The sequence below is a fragment of the Podarcis cretensis genome (assembly GCF_951804945.1).
Source record: "Podarcis cretensis genome assembly, chromosome: 4".
Classification (NCBI taxonomy): Eukaryota; Metazoa; Chordata; class Lepidosauria; order Squamata; family Lacertidae; genus Podarcis; species Podarcis cretensis.
In genome coordinates this window covers 59,496,600-59,521,553 of record NC_137173.1, presented here as the reverse complement: position 1 = coordinate 59,521,553, position 24,954 = coordinate 59,496,600, and the positions used below count along the sequence as shown (strand labels likewise).

The following is a 24,954-nucleotide window of genomic DNA, read 5'->3' as shown; positions in this document are numbered from 1 at the left end:
CAAAAGGATGGCTTGGTTAAGTCACATGGTCTAAGCTAGAGGTAGAGTTTGCATGATGGAATGGAATAACAAAGGCTTTATCACCTTCCCAATGTGAGGGGAAGTAACCTAGCTAAACCTGGCAGGACAGCTTACTCTATGGTCTTAACCCTTTCATGCATTAATTAGGCTTAAGCCTGAATATCCCCCAAATACTGGGCGCACATGCACCGAAAAGCACAAACATGCAAGTTAATGTTTCAACAACAGAACTTTGCCTTTTGCTCCACCTTCGCCCAATCTGGAAGGCATGCTGGGGCTGGGAGAGCAAATAAAGTCCAATTGCATGACTCTGCAGCTGATGGCCACAGTCTGCACGATGCAGCAGGTTGGTTGTGTAACTAGTGCATGCTAAGAGAACAGCATCTGGCACCAGAAATGTTTGTTACTTCAGCCCTGGTGGCTGGACAGCATTTTCCCCACTGCACCTGTGGGGGCATTGTTCAAAGACAGGGGGCGGGGGGAAACACATTTCTGTCCCAGCATCTGCTTCTTGAGGTGGTTGCCTCACTCAGCCCAATGGTAGATCCAGTTTCACTGCTTTGTGTTGTGGTTCAGATTATGGCAGGCAGCTGAGTTTTGAGACTTTCCCTTGATAGGAGAAGTCAGGTGTGTGCCTTCCTCAGTCACTGTATGCTAAAATCATAAGCTTGCACTCAAACATAATTATATGCCTCTCCTTATGTAACTAGCACTGGGTGAGGGTTTTTCCTTTGTAATGCTGGGGATGGCTGAGGGCCAGCTCCTGTCTGATTTTTTTTTTTTGGGGGGGGTGAGGGGAATAAAAGCTGATGGATTTGTCAACAATCCAGAAGCTTTATGGAACAAGACAAACTCATCCGTCTCTGCTAATCCTCCCCTGATACAGAGGATTTTCCTGCCATTAAATGATAGCTTTTGAGAGCAGAGAAAATGCTAGCCTTTCAGAGATGCTGCAACAGAGCTAACCGCAAGCTTCAGAAGAAAAAAGGACAACACAGACATCCCCCTGTCAGGTAAGGGAGGCAGGTAACCAGTCCTTTTTCTACTTCACTTTGATTCTGTAGGTGTTGGTGGAGGAAAGTATCTGTGGCTGGTTACATACAGCCATACATTTTCATTATTTCCAGTCCACTTCATATTTCAGTGTGATGTATTATAAGACTGTTTGGGCAAGTAGGATCACAATCCAATGCACAATTTTTTGGGAGAAAGTCCCATTGAATTTAGAGGGAATCCAATTCACTCTGAAAATAAAGATGCAAAGGATTGGGTTGCTGGTTGGAAAGGTTTGTGGAAGAAACCAGCAGAAGGGAGATCAGTTATGCTTTCAGACAGAGGATGAAAAAAACATTATAAGCAGTACTTTTTAAAAAAGAAAGGCAAAGGACAATTGCAAATCAGAACTGTATGGCATAGTTCCCTGTTTTTGGTCTGCTTTTAGATTTTGGAGGACCTGAGATGCCACAAGCAACTAATCAGGGTAATGTTTGTCATCATTTTAAATGGTAAGTAGACTTTTCATTCCACAAAATTTTACAGCAATTTCTAAAGCTAGTAGTGTGTAGTTCTTCTATTTTGAAAGAGTTAATTTATCTTAAGCACCCACTGCAGGGAATTTATCAGTTTTCGGAGTCAGATTTTTCAGCATAAAGGTACAGGACTGGATCATTTGCCAATTATTACAACATCTGTGTCATTTTTCTGCTATGCTGCCCTTTTACTTCAGTCATATCTGGACACCAGCAATTCCTCTTTTGTTTAATATATTATATTGATTAGTGTTTGTGGTTCTTTGAAGAGAAATATGGACCATGAACTCTGAGGAAATTGTATCCCTCTGTGGACTCTACTTAATTATGTATTAACTGTCTTTCTGTGTAAAGACAGTATGGCGACTGTCCTTTAAGCTTATTCCTTTCTTTGGATACCTAAAATGGATACTTGCTACAAATGTCAAACTGACATTTGGGATTTGAAGAACTTTTCAGCATTTTGTGCGGCTTAATTTGGGACTTTGATTAGGGACAATTTTATGGAAAAGAAAAACACTGCCCATTCCCTGCTATACTGAGGCAAATTAGAATAAAGTGGGGATCCAGTTTACAGTGGGGGGGGGGATTATTTACCTCAGTTTAGTGCTCTTTTGACTTAGTTTATCCTTCCTTCTCTCGCATTGAATAGCTAAGCCCTTCAGGTAATGCATACTTAATTCTTGGTGACACAGTTTTGCGTTAATAATGCCTAAATAAACAGTAGACTAGAGCTGTGCAGATAGATGATTTTTGATGGTGGACTATTGCAATGTGGTCATTAAAGCTACACACAATACCTACACACAATACACAGACTAGCGTTGATGAGTTTTAGTTAAGGGGAAATGAGCAGAAAGAGTTATGCAGCAGGCTTTATTTTACTGCAGCTGTAAGCCTTAATGTTAAAGGTAAAGGTAAAGGTACCCCTGCCCGTACGGGCCAGTCTTGACAGACTCTGGGGTTGTGCGCCCATCTCACTTAAGAAGCCAGGGGCCAGCGCTGTCCGGAGACACTTCCGGGTCACGTGGCCAGCATGACATCGCTGCTCTGGCGAGCCAGAGCCGCACACGGAAACGCCGTTTACCTTCCCGCTGGTAAGCGGTCCCTATTTATCTACTTCCACCCAGAGGTGCTTTCGAACTGCTAGGTTGGCAGGCGCTGGGACCGAGCAGCGGGAGCGCACCCCGCCGCAGGGATTCGAACCGCCGACCTTTCGATCGGCAAGCCCTAGGCGCTGAGGCTTTAACCCACAGCGCCACCTGCGTCCCAAGCCTTAATGTTACCATCCTTTATATTCCTAAGTACCAAAGATACATCTGTGTAGGAGAAAGGAGTGTTTCTTACCATTTATTAACATACCGGTAAATGATGGTTGTTGCTGTTGCTGTTGTTGTTTTTAAATCCCTTTAAAATGTCCTCCCCTCCACCCCAAGTACTTGAATGATTATTCCTATTCCAACTTTTAAGGCAGGACTTATAGCAGGGATGGGGAGCCTATAGCTCTCTAAATGTTGTTGGACTACAACTCCCATCATTTGCTGATCACTGGCCATGCTGGTGATGACTGATGGGAGTTGGAGTCCCAGCAGCATCTGGAGCAAGGATGGGGACCCTTTTTAAGGGGCCATGGTGGGGGGGGCAGAGGCAAAAGTGTGCAGAGCATGAGTGGGTCTATGTTTCTCCTTCCCTGTGTGCCCCCGAAAATCTGCTTTGGAGGGTTGGCAGTCTCCCTCAAGCAGATATTGGGGGGGGGGCACAGTGGGGAGAAGGGAAATCGGAAGTCTTGTTGCACAAGCTGATTTCCATTGTGCAAGCAGATCGGTATCATTAGGTGTTGTCCGCTCACTACTCAGTAAGTGTGTGTAGCACCCAAGCTTCACAGAGAGGACTTTTAGAAAGGCTACAAGCACACATTTATTAATTACATGTTGCTTTATAAATGTATTTTGTTCTGGGGGTAGTCCATTAGCAAGTTTCCAGCAGCACCTAGAATCCTAGACACGAAATGATTCTCAAACGACAAATCAGGGCAGTCAGTTTGGACACATTTCCACCTCTCCAGATAGTCATTAAAAAGTCATTAAAAAGCATTGAGTGCAAGAAGCTTTGTTAGGATTTGCCTGAGTGAATGTGACACATCACTGACACCTTGTCCAAGTACTTGATGGTTTCTGGAATGAATAATAGTGGAATGGTGTTCTAACTCATCCCCTCAGTGCAAAGATTACCGCTAGCGCAAGGGGACTTTCCTCTTCTTCTCCCTTGCACCCTCCCCAAATCTGGAGTATTGAGGGGAACCTTTGAACAGAATTAGCAGGGGCAGGAATGGGGGAAGTCCTATTATGCTAGTTGTAAACTTTGCACTGATGGTGCCCTGCCATAGCACTATGTTGGATACAACCCAAGAACAGTGCGCTAGGTGTTGTATATATTTTTCTCTGTTTTTAAGCAAGAGTGCATTCCTCGGATCACTCCGAAAACCATATCCGAGAGATCCTAAGCATGCACACTTTAAAGCCCATTGGTCTTCTAGGAAATCAAAATACTTACATTCTATAAGACAAATTCAGCCCACCTCTGACCTGTGTTCATACAGTAAGCAGAGGATGAAATGAATGTCCTGGAGTAGCTTTTCAAATGTCAAACAGGCCTGGGCTTGTCTGCACTCTTGAGGCACTTTGCAAAATAGATCTGTGATGTTTGGTACATCTATCTCCACGGTGCATAAAGCACAAAGGATTTTAAAAATGCACTCCCCCCCCCCCGAAATATTGTTCACCGATGCTTAAATTATGTCACGGAGGCCTAAGGAGCCTGCAAGTTTGAGCAGAAGAACTTTGGGGGGAAAGGGAACTACTTAACCCTTTCAATCCTAATTGCTTTTCTGTTCGAAACTCCCCCGTCCCTGATCTTTCTCCACCTTAGAGAGAGAGAAAACACAGGGCCTGATATGTTTCACTTCAGAGGCAGGGAGCAATTTTGAACAGAAAAATAACTGAAGGAGCATGGGATGAAATTCTTCTGCTCAAATTCACAGCCTCCTGTAGCAGGTTGTGGTTGCATGTGTCAATCCACTTGATCACATGCGGTATCTGGTGTTTAAATATCAAATCTGGAATGTTCCACAGAGGAACACTGAAAACAGGAAGGTAAGGATGATGAAAGTTTAAGCGAAGTGGTTTTTAATAGTTCTGAAGTGTAAACGATACAAATAGTTTAGCATGCAAGAGGAGGAGTTGCTCCTTCTTATGTCATTGTGCTGGCATTACAGAGATCTCCAGAGAGTTCCTCATGGAGCCTCTTATAGTAACCTAAAGGAGACAAGATTCAGGTAGCTGTGTTGGTCTGACGCAATCAAAATAAATTTAAAAAATTAAAAAATTGTCCAGTAGCACCTTAGAGACATGCACATGAAAGCTTATACCCAGAACAAACTTAGTTGGTCTCTAAGGTGCTACTGGACAATTTTTTAATTTATTTCTAAAGGGGACAAAAACCAGTAGAAATATCTCCTTCACATTTTAGTAGAGAGAGGACAGCACTTTCTTCAAACGTGGGCACTGAACCAAAGGAATATTTCAAGCAAATCTCTTCTCATGGCTGTTTAAAAGTGGTCAATTGGATGAAGTTACAGTAAATATAATCCGGTCTTTGATGTGTAACCAACACACTGATCCCACAAATTAAGGGTCTGGGAGCAAAGGATGTTACCTGCAGGGCTTGTCCCACTGAGGGCAGGAGACACAACTGTGAACTCGTTTTAATTAGACTTTGCACGTTTGTAGCTTGCTCTTCGAAGCCGAGTACATTTTTGGCCTAATACCACATGTTTGTGTTTGGTTGCGAAGAGTGCTACCTGCTAGCTTTTACTGCTTATACTCCATTAACTTGTGTTTAAAAAATTGTTTGCCCAATGTTTGAAAATGTGGGGCCCTGTGAGCAGATAAGCTGACACAAGGACCCTGTAATATTACAGTGACATTGATGCCTTTAAACTCTCCTGCCATGATGACATGATGGCTAACCTGCCCGCAGTGTGCACTTGAGAAGCCTCCCCTTTCACAACCAATAATTTCAGTTTCCCCTTCTCCCAATCGAGAGTCCTAGGCTTAGTTCCAGCTGCATCCTTTAAATACAGTTCACAGGAACAGAGAAAACTTACTGATGGGAAGAGGATGGGAAAATGCCTTCATTATGTAAATTGGGGGCAAGTCTCTCCCTCGAAAGGATCCCAAAGAAGAACTTATTGGATGTGATAGCGAAGCTTTCTCATGCCACATAATTTGAAGAGCTTATTGAGATTCTGTGAAAGTAAATCAGCTTCTTGAAACTTAATAGGACCTTTCCACAGCTGGTGTTTCAGTCTCAGCAACTAGTCACTCAATTTACCTGAAAGACCTACATGGCTTCCAGTCCATTTCCGGGCTCAATTCAGTGTTGGTGCTGAACTTTAAAGCCCTAAACGGCCTTGGCCCAGTATACCTGAAGGAGCTTCTCCACCCCCATCGTCCAGCCTGAGGTCCAGTGCTGAGGGCCTTCTGACGGTTCCCTCACTGTGAGCAGTGAGGTTACAAGGAACCAGGCAAAGGGCCTTCTCGGTAGTGGCGCCTGCCCTGTGGAACGCCCTCCCATCAGATGTCAAGGAAATAAACAACTACCTGAAATTTAGAAGACATCTGAAGGCAACCCTGTTTAGGGAAGTTTTTAATGACTGATGTTTTAATGTATTTTTAATCTTTTGTTGGAAGCTGCCCAGAGTGGCTGGGGAAACCATGGGGTATAAATAATAAATTATTAATTATTAATAGTAGTAAGCAAGATCCATTCATTATATATTGTGTTTTGATACTGTGAGTGTTCACTAATATCTGATTTCTCTCTTTCTCTCCCCCGCTTCCCTTGCTGGTCCACTTCCTTGCCAGTCCTTCTCTGCATCCCCCCTGTTCACTGTGTGTGGGCCTGTGTCCGCTCCTGCCCCACCAGCTGTGTGTGCACTCAAGAGAGGAGTTGTGCCATTCTTTGCGACCGTGCTGGTTTCACACAGATCCCTAAAGAGTTTCCCTGTGAGGCCTACTCTATTAACCTGGATAAAAATAGCATCAAATTCCTTGCTGAGAGGGCATTTGGTACCCTCCCATCCCTCAGATCGCTCTCATTAAGCCACAACAACATATCCTTCATCACTCCTGGTGCTTTCAAAGGGCTAGCCAGCTTGACGGAACTAAAAATGGCCCACAATGAATACATTCAGTATTTGCACACAAGGACTTTCATTTCACTCAAGAGGCTCGTCAGACTGGACTTAGCAGACTGCAATCTTTTCAACATCCCAGACAGGATTTTTATAGAGCTTCCAGCCCTTCAGGAACTCTTTTGCTTTCAGAACAACTTCAAAAGGATTCCAGGAGCGATACGAGGGATGGAGAATTTGACCCATGTTTATCTGGAGAAAAACAAGATCGAAGCTGTGGCTTATAATTCTCTCTTGGGTCTGACCCAGCTGAAATATCTCAATCTGCAAGATAACAGAATAAACGTGATTCATGACAGAGCTTTTCAATACTGTCAGAAATTGGAGTATCTTTATTTAAATGACAATGTCCTCAGTGACCTCCCTGATAACTGTTTTGACGGCCTAAGACGTCTCAACATGCTTAATCTTGGTGGCAATTTACTTCGAAATGTCTCTAATACATGGTTCCAGGACCAGTTAGAGCTGGAAGTTTTGTATTTGGACAGGAACAGGATTAGCCACATTGAGGAAGGGGCTTTTGAAAACCTCATAAGCTTGGTGTCTTTGCACTTGAACAGTAACAACCTAACCACCTTGCCTTTCTCAGTCTTCCAACCTGTCTACTTCCTAGGAAGGCTCTATCTTTTCCGGAACCCCTGGGAATGCGACTGCAGGATTGAGTGGCTGAAGGAATGGATGGAGAACTACAGACTTGTTAGGGATATTCCTTGTGCCTCCCCGTCCTCTGTGGCTGGTCTTGACTTAACTGATGTTTCTTTCGAGAGAACGCCTGAAGGTTTTTGTCTTGACCCAGAGGAGCTAAATGCCACAACTTACAATCCTTTCGCAACTGCAGAACCACAATCTACCACAGAGAACAAGTTCAACAGCCTTATCTCTAAATTCCTGCTCCAGAAGGGCCTTTCGGAAGAAGTAGGAAACACCACAGAAGCTTTTGTCAACACAACCTTGTTAGATGGATTGACTAATGAGGCATCTTTAGGACTGGGGGAATGCAATATCAGATTAGTATGTTATCTAAATCTTTGGATATTGTTTAGAACTACTAGAAGTTCTATATCCTCTGTATAAGGTTTTGTACAGGATAGAATGTTAAGCTAACACCTTCAGACATAGATCAGGTACAAAAGGTCTCTGTGGTTTAGTGCATATTTAGACCTAGTGATCTACTTTGGGCCCATCTTTCAAAATAGGTTTAGGTTCACAGGGGGAGAACTCATTTATAAAGCGCTTTATAATTTTATAATCTGTCACACTTAGCGAGTGTGATTCCTGTCATTAGTCTCCCATAAGAGTGACTCTAAAGTCCCTCAGCTGCAGTAAAATTAATCCAAATTCACGCTGAATTGAAATAAGGTTGGCAGGAACATGACTGCTGTTCATATTTTATAATCAGACATAGCTCAATCAGGATGACAGAAAACAATATGTATGGTGATATGTACTGAAAAAATTAGATAAAAGACTTGCAGCTTTACTAAGGGATTTGGCAAGTCATTCTGGTGGTTCTTACATATAGGATGCTATTGTCATGGAACAAAAAAGGGTGATGGTGTTCTGCAGCTATTAAAAGGATCAGAAAAACATAGGGATCAGTTTCTCTGTATGAATCTCTTGAACCTGATGGGAACCTATTTAGCAAGACTAAAGCATAATAATCCAGATACTGGAGATGGGTTTTTCCCTTTTTCTGCTATGTTTTTTATAAACACACTTCACAAATATATATCCATGTTTAAACAAGACTTTTCACTTCCTCTGCTAGTCCCGATTCCTCTGCTTACTGTGGGGAGAGCATTTCACCATTGCCACCGCACACTGCACTTGCCATGCCTGTGAGTGTGGCAGTGCTGAGAGAGAGGCCTAATAGCTGCCACCGTCCCATTCCATTATCTTCAGGGGACAGCAATGGAAGCTCCTCTTAACAGCCATGATAGCTAAATGGAATTACTACTATTAAGTAGTGGGTTGACAAAGCAGACGACACAGAGATTCCTCCAAGTAGTTCTTTATAAGTAAGCTGGAACTGAACTGAACTGAATACAGCTCAGCCGGCCTGCTTTTATAGCCAGCCAGCTGTCACATTGTAACAACAACCACCCAGGGTTTCCCGCCTAAATTAAGTGACGTGGACTTGAGTGAAAACTATATACACAATACCCCTGGGTGGCCAGGGTGAGCACTTCAATACATAACAACTACTATATCAGATGCTAGGAAGTAAAAAAACAACAACACGGGAGGAGCACCACACTCGTGTCCTAACTATAAACTGGCTAGCTTCTGTGGGAAAAAAGAATGCTGGATTAAATGGAGGCAACTGACTTTTACCAAGATGGAGCCACAAATGTAGTTTAAGTCAAGCTGCTCCTTTGCTCCCACAGCTGCTGTCACACCCATTTTTACAGAAGACCTGTTTCTGTAAGGTCACAAATGTTGACACTGCCAAAATCATTTCTGCTTCCAAAGCTGACCTATCTCATTTGACTCAGCATTAGCTGGAGTGCCATGGCCTGAATTGTTCTCCCCTCATGACAGCCACACTTCCCAGAAACAAGGGGAATAAAATTCTGGCAGCTTTATAAAGAAACGCTGCTAACATTCTTCTTCAAACAACACATAATGAACATACAGAACTCACAGTTGTGAGGTGTGCTGACCACCATTAGTTTAGATGGGTTAAAAAAAGTATCTCTGAATTGACATATTGACAGCTTTTACCTGTGATAGCTAAACAATCTCTATGTTCAGACGCAATATACCGTACTTCCAAAACGCATGGGTATATTAGAGATAAAAAATAAGAGAAGGCCACCACCATCTTCATGCCCAGTTTTTGAGTTCCCAGAGACATTTGGCTGACTGCTTTTGGAAGCAAAATGACTGAATACATGGCCTTCCCACCAGGGGTGTTGTTACATTCTGATGCAACAACCATGACATGAATTAATTTTTTTAATTTCTCATAGTGATCTCTCCCAAAATTACATTTTCACTTCAATTAATTTTTTCAATAGTCACATCCCACTCTGATTTTCCTACTAAGTAGTGTTACTTGTCACGATCTTTGTTTTTAAAATTGCTTTTGTCTCATTACATCCAGTCATTTCAGCTTTCCTTCAGACTTTGTCCACTGGGCTGTGGGTGAACTCAAGGGAGGGGGGGAGGGGAGGGGGCAAGCCCCTGACTCTTCACAGGTGCTGAGCAAGCCAGCAGTCCTCTCCACCAAATAGAAGGGACTTGGACAAAGCAGGGTATGTAGTATATATAATGTAAATAAAATTAAAATGGGCAGGGACAGCTGCTATGGTATGGGCAGTGGCTACTCAGGTCAGTAAGCCATTTGCCCTTGCCTTCATCATCCCTACCTCTCCTCTGTGAAGAACAGCTCAGGACCGCAATACCTCAAGGACCGCCTCTTTCCCTATGAACCTACCCGGACCCTGAGATCATCTTCTGAGGCCTTTCTTTGTGTGCCTCTTCTTTGAGAGGTCCGGAGGGTGGCAACATGAGAATGGGCCTTCTCTGCATTGGCTCCCATCTCTGGAATGCTCTCCCCAGGGAAGTTCGCCTGGCGCCTTCATTATATACCTTTGGGTGCAAGGCAAGAATGTTCCTTTTAAACCAGGCCTTTGGTTGATTTGATGGACATCCTATGCCCTTTTAAAATCTGGGTTTTTTTGGTTGTGTGTGTGTTATTGGGTTGTTTTTTTTATTTTGATTATACATTTTGTGGTTTTATATTTTGATTTTATTCTGTGACCTCCAAGTACAGGGCAGTATATATCAATTCAAATAACACCACCACCACCACCACCACCACAAGCAGCGATGTGGTACTCCTGAACTCCCTATGACAGAATTGTAGAATCACAGAATTGAAGAGTTGGAAGGGACCACGGGGGTCATCTAGTCCAACCCCCTGCAATGCGGGAATCCTTTGCTCAATGTGGGGCTCGAACCCACAACCCTGAGATGAAGAGTCTCAAGCTCTACTGACTGAGCAAATCCTGCAAGTGCCATTTATGCAGCCACACCACCTGGAGTCTTTTAACCCTTCAATTAAATCTCAAATAGCACATAACAGGGCATTTTAAAAAACAAACGAACAAACATTGAATTCTTCTGTTATTTAAATTTGCTTTTAAATGGTTAGTTGTGCTATAGGCACTGAATAAATATAGAAGTCTTTGCAGTGCTATAAGCTATACTGCAAGGAGAAAGACTACAGATACATACAAAATTACCGTATTTTTTGCTCTGTAAGACTCACTTTTTCCCTCCTAAAAAGTAAGGAGGAAAGTGTGTGCGTCTTATGGAGCAAATGCAGGCTGTGCAGCTATCCCTGAAGCCAGAACAGCAAGAGGGATCGCTGCTTTTGCTGCGCAGCGATCCCTCTTGCTGTTCTGGCTTCTGGGATTCAGAATATTTTTTTTCTTGTTGTCCTCCTCCAAAAACTAGGTGCGTCTTATGGTCTGGTGCGTCTTATGGAGTGAAAAATGTGGTAATTATGAATGCCCCTCTCCTTAGAAAATGTCTGTACTCATACATGCCTTTATAGGCATGGATATTAATTAGCATTCATTAAGAAACCAAATCAGTAAAATGTGTAAGGTTTCTACTTGGAAAATATTATTATTCAGGGTTTCTTAAAAACAGATTTTCCAACTGCACAATTCCCCATCACTTAAAAAACAAAACAAACAAACAAACAAACAAACAAACGTAAATGAGTTCAAAGCATGCTTTTCTGCTTGTTTACAAGGACTTGCATGGTTTGCAACTCCATGCCTACACGTTGGGCAAAATAAATTCCTACACTGCAGGGGGTTGGACTAGATGACCCTTATGGTCCCTTCCAACTCTAAAATTCTATGACTCTACACTCTGTAGCCATGGCTGTTTCTCCATAGGAGTCAGCAGTTCTTATCTACTATGCAGTCTCTAACAGAGGACAATCCAATGGCCCTTGCACTCATGTAAAGCCCAACTCAGTATCACTTACATTGGTGCAAGAGCCATTGGATCTACCTGAAAGTTACCTGTATCTATTCTTTTTGCCCCATCAAACATGTGCTACCAAAGCTGGTATCTCTCAAACACGATGGGGAGGAGGAAGAGGATCCTGGGAAGGGCTGGGACTGGGACACACTGGGGCAAGCAAGGGATAGGGAAGGAAGTACTCACGCGATAGCAAGGGGATGGGGACCAATGCACAGGAACCAGAGCAGCAGGACTCATCACCAGAGCCAGAGGTGGCCTTGTCCCCACAAACATGGCAGGCCCTGAAGTGTAGAGAGCAGTGGGAGAGGCGTTGTAGAAGATTGAGGCAAGCAAGAGCCTACAGCCCAGCTCCCTAGCCGGCCTGGTGGGACTCACTAGCTCTGGGAATGTGTGTGATTCCTCAGCTGGAGTGGGCTTGGCACAGGTGAGGGTCATCTGCCTCATCAAGCCCAGATGCTGCAATCAGCAGGCAAAGTACTAAAGGGAAGCAGAGAGGAAGTGCTGTGTCTGCTCCATTGCCCATGTTGGTGGACCTTGGCTTGAATGTTCCTGGACCTCAACAGTACTTTGCTTCAGCTTTGACTCTGGACTGTATCCTGATATCAGACATTTTTACTTGGATTGACCCTGGACTGCGTTTCCTGACCTTTGGACTTGGTGTGGTTTGATCCCTGGACTTTGAACATGACTTGCTTGCCAGGTAGGTCAGGGGTTCAGGACACTCCCTGTTTCTCATGTTTGTGTGATGTGGGGGAAGGAGAGAAGGAAACTGACGAGTGGAGCTTTCATTCAAGAAAACAAAACAGCCAACAAACCAAACCATGTTCATTGATGAAATATTTGGCATTGTGTTGAGAGTGTGTGTTTCATAGCTTTGAGAGACAAGATTGATTTTTTTGCAGGGTTAGGGCTGCCAAATTACAAGAGCACTGCTATGATCCTCGCCAGCGTACGCACTCCACCCAATGAATCACTGTGCTCAACAGCTGTGGAGCTGAAATGATCCTGAGGGAAGGGAAACACCTCAGGTCCTGATTTGGGGGGGGGGGGTGAGGCGGGGAAAGAAGACGCAATGTCTCTTTCCCTTCCCCTCTTCTTGACTTAAGGGTTCAAAATCCCTAATTAAGCATTAGCCCTGTCCCCAAACTTGTGTAGGACAGTACCCTGCCCTTTCTCCCAGAGGAGTCCAGGGTGGTAAACAAGTGATAAAGCAACAAAACATTGCATATGCAGACAAGGCAATATCTCTGCTTAAAAGTGCTTAGTAAACACATACACCTAATGTCTCTGCCCCAATTTTTCCAACTGCACTTTTTTTTCTACCTGGGCACTACCATAACCCCCCACTTTTCAACTGATGCTGAGCTGGACAAGTGTATTGGCAAGGCAGATATGGCAAAGGTTCGCCTCTCCAAAAGGGTGTGGGAGAATGTGATACTAATGACCAATGTCAAGATGAAAGTCTAGCAGGCTTGCATGTTGAGCGCATTGTTTTATGGAAGTGAGTCGTGGGCAGAAAGATTTTGGGCATCAAATGGCAGGACAGAGTCTCATACAAATATATGCTCTCTCAAGCCCATATTCCTGGCATGTTCACACTCCTCTCTCAGCGACGTCTATGTTGGCTTGCTCATGTACACAGAATGAAGATGGCAGAACAGGATGTGCTGTATGGGGAGCTGGCTTCAGGCACTAGGCCTGTTGACAGACCAACTGTCATCAAACATGATATGAAGGTTGGCAACATTAACCCTACTGTGTGGGAATCCCTTGCAGATGATTGTAGTGCCTGGAGACAGACAGTGAGGTTGTGCGTCCACAGCAGAGATAGGAGGAGTGCAGAGAGCAGAAACACCATGATGCACCTGTAGCAGCAAAATAGGGTGGAACTTAATTTTTGCAGCTTTCTTCAGTGAGAGGGTCTTAAAAATATTTTTTGGGGTGTGAGGAATTCAGATCTGCTATTTACTAAAGAATTTTAATTTTGCCTCTTGAAAATGTCATGTAATGCTAAATAATAATAATAATAATAATTAATAAATAAACTGTAAGTACTTGACAATCATTTTTAATTATTTCCAATGAGTTTTTACACACATTTTACTTACCAAGCAAAACTAAATTATATTAATTTAACCAAAATATCTTTTGAATTCCCAAGTTATGTTACAACTTTTTAGCACCCCTCATTCTTGGAATTTGAAAGCTGAAAAATTCAACACTCCCTTAGGCTACTGTGAACTAGATAATTATGTAACCTGTCTTTAGCTTTGGATTTATTTATTTTTAAGTGTTGTCTAGTGTAAGATTATTATTTTTAATTTAATGGGAACTCTAAAAGAGCACTTTTCCTAATCTGGTGATACAATAAGAAAAAAACATTTACCCACAAGTGCATGGAGCTTGTAATATGTGGCTTATGGTTTTTCAAAGCACACATATTCCAACATAAATGATAAAAGAACTGAAAGAATAAAATGTCTGACTAAAATTTCCCTACACAAAGATCCTGTTTTAAAATATCATTTATGTTCTTACATCTGCAATGTGTATTATAGGGAAGAATAGGCAAACAGATGGTTTTTAAACCGGGTTAAATAAATAAATAAAAAATCATTGACTAGGCATGTCAAACACACAATCCAGCTATAAAAGCCATTTCCCACTCTTGATTTAAAACAGCAGATTTATTAACAACGGATGCTTCAACTAATAATGACCCTTTCCTGACAAATTTTATAAGGTTTACAGAGAGTTACACATTGTTTCTGCTGAGCCTTTCAGAGTATCAGCCATAGTAAGAAATAATGAACAACTTGTTATTGCATGGACTGGTGGAAATGTATTGTCCAGCTTTTCCAAGGCCTGCTGTTCGTGAAAGCGGTATAATCCTCACTCTTTCTCCAGTCCATAGTTTTGACTGCCTTACAAAATAGGATTTTATGCTGCTAAATTCCTAACTGCGTGGCCCTATTATTATTTAGCTATGCAAAGAAAAAAGCAACCACAGCAGCAGTAGCAGCAAGCATTTTCGGGTGGAGTGTTAAATACACCCAAACCCAGGGATTCTAGCCAATGCAGTGTTATAGGACAATTTTCCTACTGCAAAAAAAGGGGCCAGATGGCATGATAACTACTTGATTGATCTCTTCTGTGCACTACATTCAATGACTTTGGATTTTCAGGCTATTTATAAATGCAATAATCTTCTTAAATGCTAAATTCAACTGTGTATTATAAAAGGTCTCGTCCCTGTCCCCTCCTGTATCAGCCAAATGCTGTAGATTAAGTTGAGGATTTCTCCAGGGAAAACATTGTTCATCATGCAGCTTGAAGTTTGCAGACATTTGATAAAACTGCTAGCAGGATCTGGAATACTGGTTGGTTTTCATTTCGGTACAGCTGGTTCTTTTTGTAATGTATATTTAGGAACTGCTTTTACTGCTGTTGTCCTTAACATGAAAACTTTTTTTTACTACAGTTGCCATAATAAACAGTACATTTTAAGCAAAAGCCGGCAGACAGGGTTTCTCAAAACTAATAAAAACACAGAAAGATTTGTGACTTAAAAGAGATAGCAGCAAACATTTAAAGACCCATCAACTATCTTAGAAACTCAATTACAAAAAACCTTTCCATTTCAGGGAAATTGATGCTGTTCAGGGCCATGACCCTCAACAGACAGGTTGACATTATTGATTTGGACTCCTGTGGTTATTTCAGCTTCACCACTGCCATGGAGATGGAGATGGAAGGGTCATCTAGCCCAGGGGTCGGCAAGGATTACCAGGCATGGGCCGGATCATTCCTGCAGAGATCCTCCGTGGGCCAGACTGGCGCAGTGTGATGCCGGAAGTCACTTCTGCGCATGCCCAGATGCTGAAAATCGCGCCTGTGCAGAAGCGATTTTCAGCGTCTGGGCATGAGCAGAAGCAATTTCCAGCACCAAGGACATGCGCAGACACGATTTCCACTGTCTGGGCATGCACAGAAGTGATTTCTGGAGCAGCGGAAGAGAGTCCCTGCACTGTGCCAGTTTAGCGCAGTGCGTGGGGACTCACTGAGCACACAGCTTGGTTCTGGGGCGGCTCATGGGCTGGTTAAATGGCCTCTGTGGGCTTCTTCCAGCCCATGGGCTGCAGGTTGGGGACCCCTGATCTAGCCTAACCCCCAGCAATGCAGGAATCTTTTGCAAAATGTGGTACTCAAACCTATGATCCTAAGACATGGGTGTTAGGAAGGGGCAGGGATGATGTGATTGGTCAGTTAGTTATTTCTATTGTTTTACTTGAGAAGAGAAGACTCCCTGGAAAAGACCCTGATGTTGGGAAAGATGGAGGGCACAAGGAAAAGGGGACGATAGAAGACGAGATGGTTGGACAGTGTCCTCGAAGCTACCAGCATGAGTTTGACCAAACTGTGGGAGGCAGTGAAAGACAGGAGTGCCTGGCGTGCTCTGGTCCAGGGGGTCACGAAGAGTCGGACATGACTAAACGACTAAACAACAACAAAAACTTTGTTTTACTTGATCTGGGGGGGGGGGGCAGCTACGCCCGTGCCCATGCTCTGAGATTAAGAGTCTTATGCACTACCAACTGAGCTATCTTAGTTTTGTTTGTTCACTGGAATACACATACACATACGGAGTCTACACAGCTGCAGGTATTATTTTGCATAGCAAGTACCCAACTGGCAACAAATCCCATTCGCACAGAATGATAAGGAGTTGGAAATGTGCTCGAATGTCACCTAGGTGAACTCCCTGCTTACTGCAGGTTAGCCAGAGTCAGTGGGAGAGAAGAGAAGCTTTTTAAGAATTTACTGAGTTTCCTGGCACAGGAAAGACTGAGGTTTTGGACTTCGTAGGTAATGATTGAACTGCATTGTAATGATATGTGAATTTGTTCTCAAGCATCAGCCATGGGGTTAGGGCAAATGAGCTCTCCTGGAATTTTGGAGCTGCAGTGAACATGGAAAGCCCTTAGCAGAACATGCTAAGCTGAAAGGTTTTTTATGAATTGAATTTGATCATGTTTGATCATGAGCTATCCTCAGTATATTTTCTTCTTCACAAGTTTGAACAATTTGTGCAAAAAACTGGTTAGCCCTGAATATAGTGCTCATCAATTTAATTGGGTGACCCTGAACTCTAAATTTCTATCTACACTCCTCTCAGTTCCATTCTGTATGCCCCACAGAGGAACTTCAAATAAAACATCTTCAAATAAAAACATCTTGAAGGTCCCAGGCCACAGAGAGGTTAGGCTGGCCCCAACTAGAGCCAGGGCTTTTTCGGCTGCGGCTCCAACCTGGTGGAACGCTCTGTCACAAGAGACAAGGGCCCTGCAGGACTTGACATCTTTCTGCAGGGCCTGCAAGACAGAGCTGTTCCACCACGCCTTTGGTCAGGGCACAGCCTGACTCCCTCCTTTGGCAATCTTTACAAAACTTTAGTTTATGGTTGCCATCAATTTTGATTTTAATTAATTTTTATAATGTTTTTATAATGTTGCACTGTTCTAGTGTTGTTAGCCGCCCTGAGCCCGGCTTCGGCTGGGGAGGGCAGGATATAAATAAAATTTATTATTATTATTATTAATTATTGTTAAAAAATCCCAATGTAACTCCATAGCTTTTTTCTGAACTAAAATAAAATAAAATCCTGAAAAACTTTCCTCATACAGTGGGTGCTCCAAACACAATAATTTGGGTAGCACTTTGGCGTACCTTTTCCAAAGGTATGATCTCCTTTTTGAAATGGAGCACCCGTTCACAGTATTCCAAATACAGCCACACCCTTAGAATAACAAGGCATTATGATGCTAGAACTTTCATTTCCAACACCTTTCCTAATAATTTAAGCCTTTCCTACCACTTCGCTCCCACTATTTAAAAATCTGAACAGCAGCTAAGGAGGAAAGAGCCAATTTGGACCACCCCTGGAACACTAGGGTGGGTTAACTTTTCCATTGTGTACTGTTCTCCTACTGAAATTTGCCACTGCAGATGCTAATTGTATCACAGTAAAAAACAGCTGCATGACATTTGTTGGTTCTACATTGCAGGGCAAATAGCTGCTGGAGAAACTATTTAAATCAGAAGAAGGCACTGGAAGAGAAGGTTATCTCCCACCCTGATACCAGAGTCCTGATCCAAACTTCCTCCTTGTGACTGCTATCCAATTGTAAACAACAACAACAACCCTGGAAGATTTAATTATAGATCCTCATGGGAATATGTCATGGCTACACGCACTCCTTGAAAACAATGATCTTTCCATTTCATTTTCTGCTAATCCTTTCATAAAGAGTATTATTCACATAAAGCATTCTGGCATATTTTTCAGTGAAAAAAACATGAAGGCATTTCCGCAGGATGAGCATAAGGGGTTGACATTGCTGAATAAACATGACACTCAGGTAAACATTCGAAGATAACTGGCCTAATTCACTTTAGTATCTGGCATATCCCCACTCCCCTTGGATTCCCCCAAAGTAACATCTATGTGTTGATTTACCCCCATTTCAGAATACCAATTAAAATGAAAGCTAGTAGATATCAGAATATTACAAAACAATGCAGTAACTCACCATGCTAATTTCTTCATAGAAGTGCTAATTCTCTGGACAGATGCTCTTTTTTCCCTCGAGACCCATTTCAATTTCATTTAAATATTAATAATGGTAAGGTTTCTTATTCCAACAGAAAACAAAGCCTCTGTTTATAATGCCTTTTGGATAGATGCATACAGAGAAGCTCCTTCATTGTTCCCTAATATTATTTTTAAGAAGGGGTAGTATGGGGGCACCATACTTTAGTGGTTCCATTCTGACCTCCAGGGCTGTTTCCAGAGTAGTCATGGGAGGCTACTGTTCAGTACCATGGAAGTTGTCCTGTGGTGTCTTTTGTTTCTCAAAAACATGGCAGCATAGGCACATCCAGTAAATCAGGGTGGGCAGGTTTCAGGCTTGCATTTTCTACCTTTAAAAAACAAACAAACAAAAAACCCAGAACTCTGAAATTTACCAAATGGAGCCAGGTGCAAATGAGTGGCTGGGGTGGGGAGAACAGCATATTCTTCAAACTGAGCAGGATGTTTCCAAGCACCTGCTCAATTTCACAGAAAAATGCACTCCTGGTTTTCACTCTTTAGACATCATCTGCACAATATATTTAAAGTGGCATCATACCTCTTTAAGCAGTCACGACTTCCACGTGAAGAATCCTGGGAACTGTAGTTTAAGGTGATGAGTTATTAGAAGACCCTTATTACCCCCACAGAGCTACAATGTTCACAGTGGTATAGCAGCCAATCCTTCTTCCTAGTAACACTGTTTTGGATGCAGAGTTCTGCATTTCGATGCTTCTGAAGGTGCTGTTGCTCAGTATGGTGTTGTGTCGCCCAGTTTGGTGTGATGGTTCCAAGCTGTACCAATTTTGACACCTCTGAAAATACTGTTGCTTAATTTGGTGTGTTGGTTCCCAAGAGTGAAGAGCAGGTTTTGGTCTGCTTGGATACCATTGGACAATGTTTTGAATCCAAACAGCAGACTGAGCCATTCCAAACTCTGCCTATCTGGAGATGTCACAAGAGATTGTTGCTCAATTTGGTGCAACAAACTGGGTCAATGGGGATGTCTCTGATGATTCTGCTATTCCAATTCGACATGGCGGTTCTTAAGATGGAGGTGCAGATTTTGGTCTTTGTTTGGAAAAGGTTGGTTGCTATTTTGAATCAAGATGGGGGACCGAACCATTCCATACTCCACCATTTTGGATGGTGTGGGAGGTGGCGGCATTGTTAATGGGTGTTGGCAGTGCAGGAGCCACCCACCAAGGGTGCAATCCTGGTGATCACAGAATCATATAATTGCAGTCAGAAGGGACCCTGAAGGCCATCCAGTTCAATCCCCTGCAATGCAGGAATCTCAACTGAGAAGCACAATACTACAAACCATGGGTGCTACTTAGCTGCATTAAAATGAACTAGAGTTTTGCTGTTCTCATGGAAGATGAACTTGCATCACAAGTGTACACGGATACTGCTAATAAATATGCTACTAGCACAAATGTTTTTGATAGTGGCACTGGCTACTAAATCCCCATAATTTGCTGCTGAATATTTAGCTAAAGAATAAAAAGTTTAACACACAAGAGCAGAAAAAATCCAGAGAGAATAAGTCACTAATGCAGATGTTAGAATGCTGGGAGATTAAAAGCTTATTGAATCAGCTCAGTGATTCCATTTCCACAGCACTGGATTATAATAGTACACTCAATTCCTTAAGAATAATGTTGATGGTAAAGAAACAGCTGTATATTGCTTCATTTTTTTGCCAGCCCTGTGATGCAAGGCATGATGTCATAAAGTCAGGAAAACCATGTAGTATAATAACAAATGCGAATTAAATGGTTATGTTTATAGTTGAATAATCAAAGCCCAGAGAAGGGGATAGAAAAAGGGATCTCTTTCTCTCATTAAACATACATTGTGCCAGGTTCAGAAATTCAAAACTAGCTTGCATTCTGAATTTCTGAAGGTGTCATGGGCTATGCAATGAGACAAAGGCAATTGATAAACTTTTTTGGGTGCTATCCAGCTAAATTATGGTTGTCCACTGAGATCAATGTATTTAAGTTTATTGGGTTGTGCAATGGGACTTCTCACCTGCATACCCTCAAAATCTGCTATAAAAGGTTTGCAGAGTAGTTCTTTGGCACATGTGAGGAAAAGTGAGGCAGGAGAAGTCCTGTTGCACAAGTGGAACTCTGTGTGCAGAGCTGGATTCAACTCATTGATTTCAATGGGTATACTCTGAGGAGGACTAATGTTGGGTATCACCCTCTGTACATAAATACCCAAGTGCAAAGACTTATATGCCAAAGGAAATGGCTCTCTTTGCTCTCGCTTGCAGTCTTCTCAAAGTGCATTAACTCTTCTCAGGCCCTTTAAAAATCTTTAGTCTTTTATATTGTTAACATATGTTGAATTCTGAATGGTTCTCAAGGAGGTGAAGCTATCTATGAGTAAATATTTTTTTTTTGCATTTTAACGTTGAGGATAACACTTTTCAAAAACATACTGGAATTTAATAACAAAAGCAAAAAATCCATATTAAATAATAAAAATGTAAAACAATCAGTCCAAGGTACATCAATACTGGCGATAAATGGTGATTTAAGTTCACAAAGACATCAAACTGGGATGGGAAATGCTCAGTCTCCCTCTTCTAGGACAGGGAACAGATGTTACCCTTTGCTGAAGGAAGGTCAGATAAATCAGAAAATAGCAACAACCCTGAGATGAATACATGGAAAATATTTGCTTATTAAGGCTCTGCATATAAAATTTAGGACTGCTTCACACATTGTCAAGAACAAACGCTTCCCCATTCAGTATGCACTGCAGGACGTGGCCAATTGGAAGCTCCCGGAGATTTGTACCTGTGCACCACATGTTTGTTTTATTACGCATATTTTTTTCGGTATATTGTTTTTAGCATGTATAATATGCGCACATGCTAAAAATGTGACTGTATGAAGCAACCCTTATTTGCTAAGTGAGCCACAAGTCTTCAAGTCTCGCAGTCAAACCACGTATGCCAATCAACACAAAGATGGCGAGAATCCCTCCCCACCCTAAACATCTACAAAGGAGTTGACTGGCTTTCGAAGCACCTGAAGAATCCTGTGATGAAATGAATGACCCAAGGCATTTAATTGTTGAACACATAAAAGGAAGTATATTTAAAATAAAAAATTGGTCAGAATGTAGAGTCATTTACCGTTGAAAGGAATTTACAGGGCTGCGGCAGATGAGTCTTTTGGAATTGTTAGTTCATCGCAATGCCTAAACTGGTTTCTTCATTGCACAGTATTTTCTCTTAAAATGTGTGCATTTTCAAAACAATTACATACATATTAAAAATCAGCATTTCTTTGCTTAAACGTAATTAAAACGTTAATACTCTCAGACAACACAGATCTGAAATGGTGAAACCAGTAATTTTTTCCCCCTCCCACCTTTACAACAAATTAAATTGAGACAAAATTACAAACACATTTCACTACATGATTATTAATAAAAATTAGGATTTTTGTTTATAAAGTTGCCCAAAATGCAAGGGATGTGCATAGGTTTTACAACTTAGTCATAGTACTTAATTTTATTCCCTTGGGTACTTCCCCCCATGAACGGAATGTACTTTGCTGTAGATTACAGTTTTTTTTCAACACAGATACACCAACAGCATGAACGCTTGCGACTGTCCACATGCATTAAGAGTCAAGACCCAACTTCAAATCTCTATAAGTTTTACAGAGTTCTTCAAAGAGACAGTATCACATTATTCGGATATTACATGAAAGTACTTCAAAATACTATTCTAAAAATAAAAAAGCAAAGGAAGGCCATTAGAATTTAAGAATTGATCTTGTTATGATTGGGCTAATAATTTCAAATAAATAAAGGAAAGCAAGGTATTCCAATTCACAAAATCAGACTCTAAAAAGAATGTAGTGTTCCAACCCCAAGTTAAGTAACAGATCATATTATTATTAAAATAGATTATAGAAAGCAGCATCTATTTTGTGCAGTTTTAGGGGCCTTTGAAATTAAAAGCTATGATTTCCAAAAATATAACATTCCAAAGGATTGAATAATACATATATTTAAAGATACATTTTAATAAAGTTTAGGAGAACTGATTAAAAAAGATACTGTCTCTTTAAATTAGCATTTTCTCCTCCTATCTATAAGGACATGACGATAATTATAAATTTAGGTCACACTACATCTAGGTAGTCTCTAGGGGCCAAGACCTGTTGACACAAGGTCAATAACAAAGAGGTTCTTCCATGTATGAGGTGGTTCCCAGTAATGATAAAATTCTTCCGGTGATAAGATTAATACACCCAGGAGACGGGAACCCATTGCGAGGCTGTACAAACAAGCTCAATGGCTTCCTCCAGATGCCTGATTGTTTCATCAATTTCATTGTTGATAATTGTAAGATCAAAGTAGTGTGCATATGTTCTCTGTAAGATTTCAGATTCCTTTTGCAAACGCTGAAGAGATTCATCCTGCACAGTGATTGGGGAAAAGGGGAGGTGAAACACATGTATTATTTTCTTGCCATTATATCTTGCATGTGTTACTTATACAGAAGAGACTACCAAATGAAATTCTTACCTAAGAATCTGTCAGTGATTTAGTACCTTAATAAATGCCAAATTCAACTTGTTGTTATACAGTTTGCCATATTCTTAGGTTTCTCACAACACAACCATACACTTATCTACTTTCAGGGAGACTTAAATGGACAAGGAATGAAAATGAGAAAAAAGGATCAGCATAAACAAGGACCAAGGGGTATGGAGGGCTATGTCATTAAGGACAACACACCACATACAACCTATTTGTCTTCTGTTATGCACTGATTTGATTAAGACATAAGCAATCTAATTCATTTCAGTGAAAGAAGCAGATCTGCACGCATAAAGGAACATGAGCATGATTCTGTTGTCTCTTTCTAAATTGGGGGTGGGTGGGGGGTGGAGATAACCTGTGGCCTTGCAGATGTTATTGGATTCCAACTCCCATCAGTCACAGCTAGCATGGCCAAGGGTCAGGGATGATGGGAGCTGTAGTCCTGAAATGTCTGGAGGGCCCCATGTTAGTCGCCCCCTTATTTAAATGAATGGGGTGGCCCTTGTGAAATCACTTAATTCACACAAACTGGAAGTTCCTTTATTCACAACGAATTGGTAGATGGTGTTGACTAAAAGGAATACACTTGTATGCTCTCTGGTACACATGAACTACTAAAGTGTATTAGATAACAGGGAAGTTGGGAAACCATTACAGGATCATATTAAGTTTTTCTGATGTGCACACTTTTGCAAACCCTTTAAAAGTATGGGGAACCTGTGGTCTTTCAGATGTTGGATTTTCAACTCCCATCAACTCCAGCCAGCATGACCAACAACCAGAGAGCCATATGTATCCCACATGTGCTCTAAACCTATAAATGCTGGTGTTGCCTTCACAGGGACAACTCTGCTCCCTCCAATAGGAGCAGCCTATGCACACAAAGAGCTTCTAGTTTGGGTATTGTGCATTAGCAACATGAGACCTGTGGTATCAACTAATCCACAGATATATTGCTCCCTCTTCATTACTTTGGCCTATATGATATTGCCACCACGGGAAACATTCACAGATCAAACCACACTCCTCCTGAACAGGCACGTATCAGGAAAGGGAGGTGAAGCAGAAAAGTACTAAGATTCAGAGCCAGTGGATTCAGAAGCCAGGCATGTTATAGCCACACCCTGGTGATACTATGGGCCTTAAAATGATCATAGTGTAAGGCAGGCACCTTCAACCTGCGGCCCTCCAGATGTTTTGGCCTACAACTCCCATGATCCCTAGCTAACAGGACCAGTGGTCAGGGATGATGGGAATTGTAGTCCCAAACATCTGGAGGGCTGAAGGTTGGGGATGCCTGGTGTAAGGCAAAGAAAGCACAGTTGTTCCCCATTAGTCTAAGTATCTACCAAGAAGCTGCATTTTGGCTTCAGGGATATAACATTTTCCTATCAGCAGAGGCAGTGCTTTTTTTCTGGCAGTGCTCAACAGTATGCAGTACTGGCACCCCCCCCCCAATCTTGCGATAAGGTATATGGAGGGTGGGGAGAGCAAGCAAGCATGGCTAAAAGGGGGATTGCAAAAAGCAGGAGGCTGAGGCAGTGGCAGTGAGGAAAAGGAGGTCCTTGTTTGGGGCTGGAGTTGCTGCTCTCAGTCAACAGGTTGCATCATTCCCCCTCTTCTGCCCTGGACATGCTCCTAGGCTGCTGCCTTGCAGTGCTGCAAGCGGCTGAGCGAGTGAGTACCACTTCCCTTTCGTCTCTGCTCACTCTTTGCATGTGTACGGGGTGGGAGGGAGAGAAGGCGGACAAGGCTCCATCGCCCTCCATTCTGGGGCTGGGGCAAGCCATAGAGGTGAGTGCGGACGGTGTGGCTGGTGGCTGGGAGGAGGGGAAGGAAGGAGAAGGGGAGGGCAGGATGTTGGGTAGGTGTGAAGAGCAGAAGGGACAAGGTTGAGGGAGAGGTTGGAGAAGTGAGAGGGGCACACAAAGTGG

The 24,954-nt window shown here is 42.3% G+C and overlaps 2 protein-coding genes and 1 long non-coding RNA gene across 16 annotated transcripts in view; 2 read left to right on the top strand and 1 right to left on the bottom strand.

The window, feature by feature from the left end:
- The first annotated feature begins 378 nt into the window (after positions 1-378).
- Positions 379-8,393, top strand: NYX (nyctalopin). Of its 2 annotated transcripts, XM_079974521.1 has the most exons (3): positions 379-1,034; positions 1,463-1,526; positions 6,476-8,393. In XM_079974521.1, exons 2-3 carry the CDS (start codon positions 1,505-1,507, stop codon positions 7,876-7,878), a joined length of 1,425 nt encoding a protein of 474 aa, XP_079830647.1. In that variant the 5' UTR covers positions 379-1,034; positions 1,463-1,504; the 3' UTR covers positions 7,879-8,393. The 2 variants fall into 2 exon arrangements, with proteins under 2 accessions (XP_079830647.1, XP_079830648.1); XM_079974522.1 differs by lacking the exon at positions 379-1,034 and having other exon boundaries at positions 1,118-1,526; positions 6,537-8,393.
- A 2,875-nt stretch (positions 8,394-11,268) lies between these two features.
- Positions 11,269-24,954, top strand: part of LOC307215344 — a 551,858-nt gene continuing 538,172 nt past the window's right edge. The window contains exon 1 of the long non-coding RNA XR_013838468.1: positions 11,269-11,311. This is a non-coding gene — a long non-coding RNA (uncharacterized lncRNA). The remainder of the gene's footprint in view (positions 11,312-24,954) is intronic.
- The window catches only part of CASK (calcium/calmodulin dependent serine protein kinase), a 134,758-nt gene continuing 131,330 nt past the window's right edge, over positions 21,527-24,954 (bottom strand). For all 13 annotated transcript variants that reach the window (XM_079974496.1, XM_079974500.1, XM_079974492.1 and 10 more), the window contains one exon: positions 21,527-22,893. In XM_079974496.1, coding sequence (XP_079830622.1) covers positions 22,717-22,893 — 177 coding nt within the window. In that variant the 3' untranslated portion in view covers positions 21,527-22,716. The remainder of the gene's footprint in view (positions 22,894-24,954) is intronic.

Coding starts and splice junctions, on each gene's coding strand:
- NYX (XM_079974521.1), top strand. CDS start 1,505: ATGTTTGTCATCATTTTAAATG. Junction 1,527..6,475: donor GTTTGTCATCATTTTAAATG/GTAAGTAGACTT, acceptor CTTCCTTGCCAG/TCCTTCTCTGCATCCCCCCT.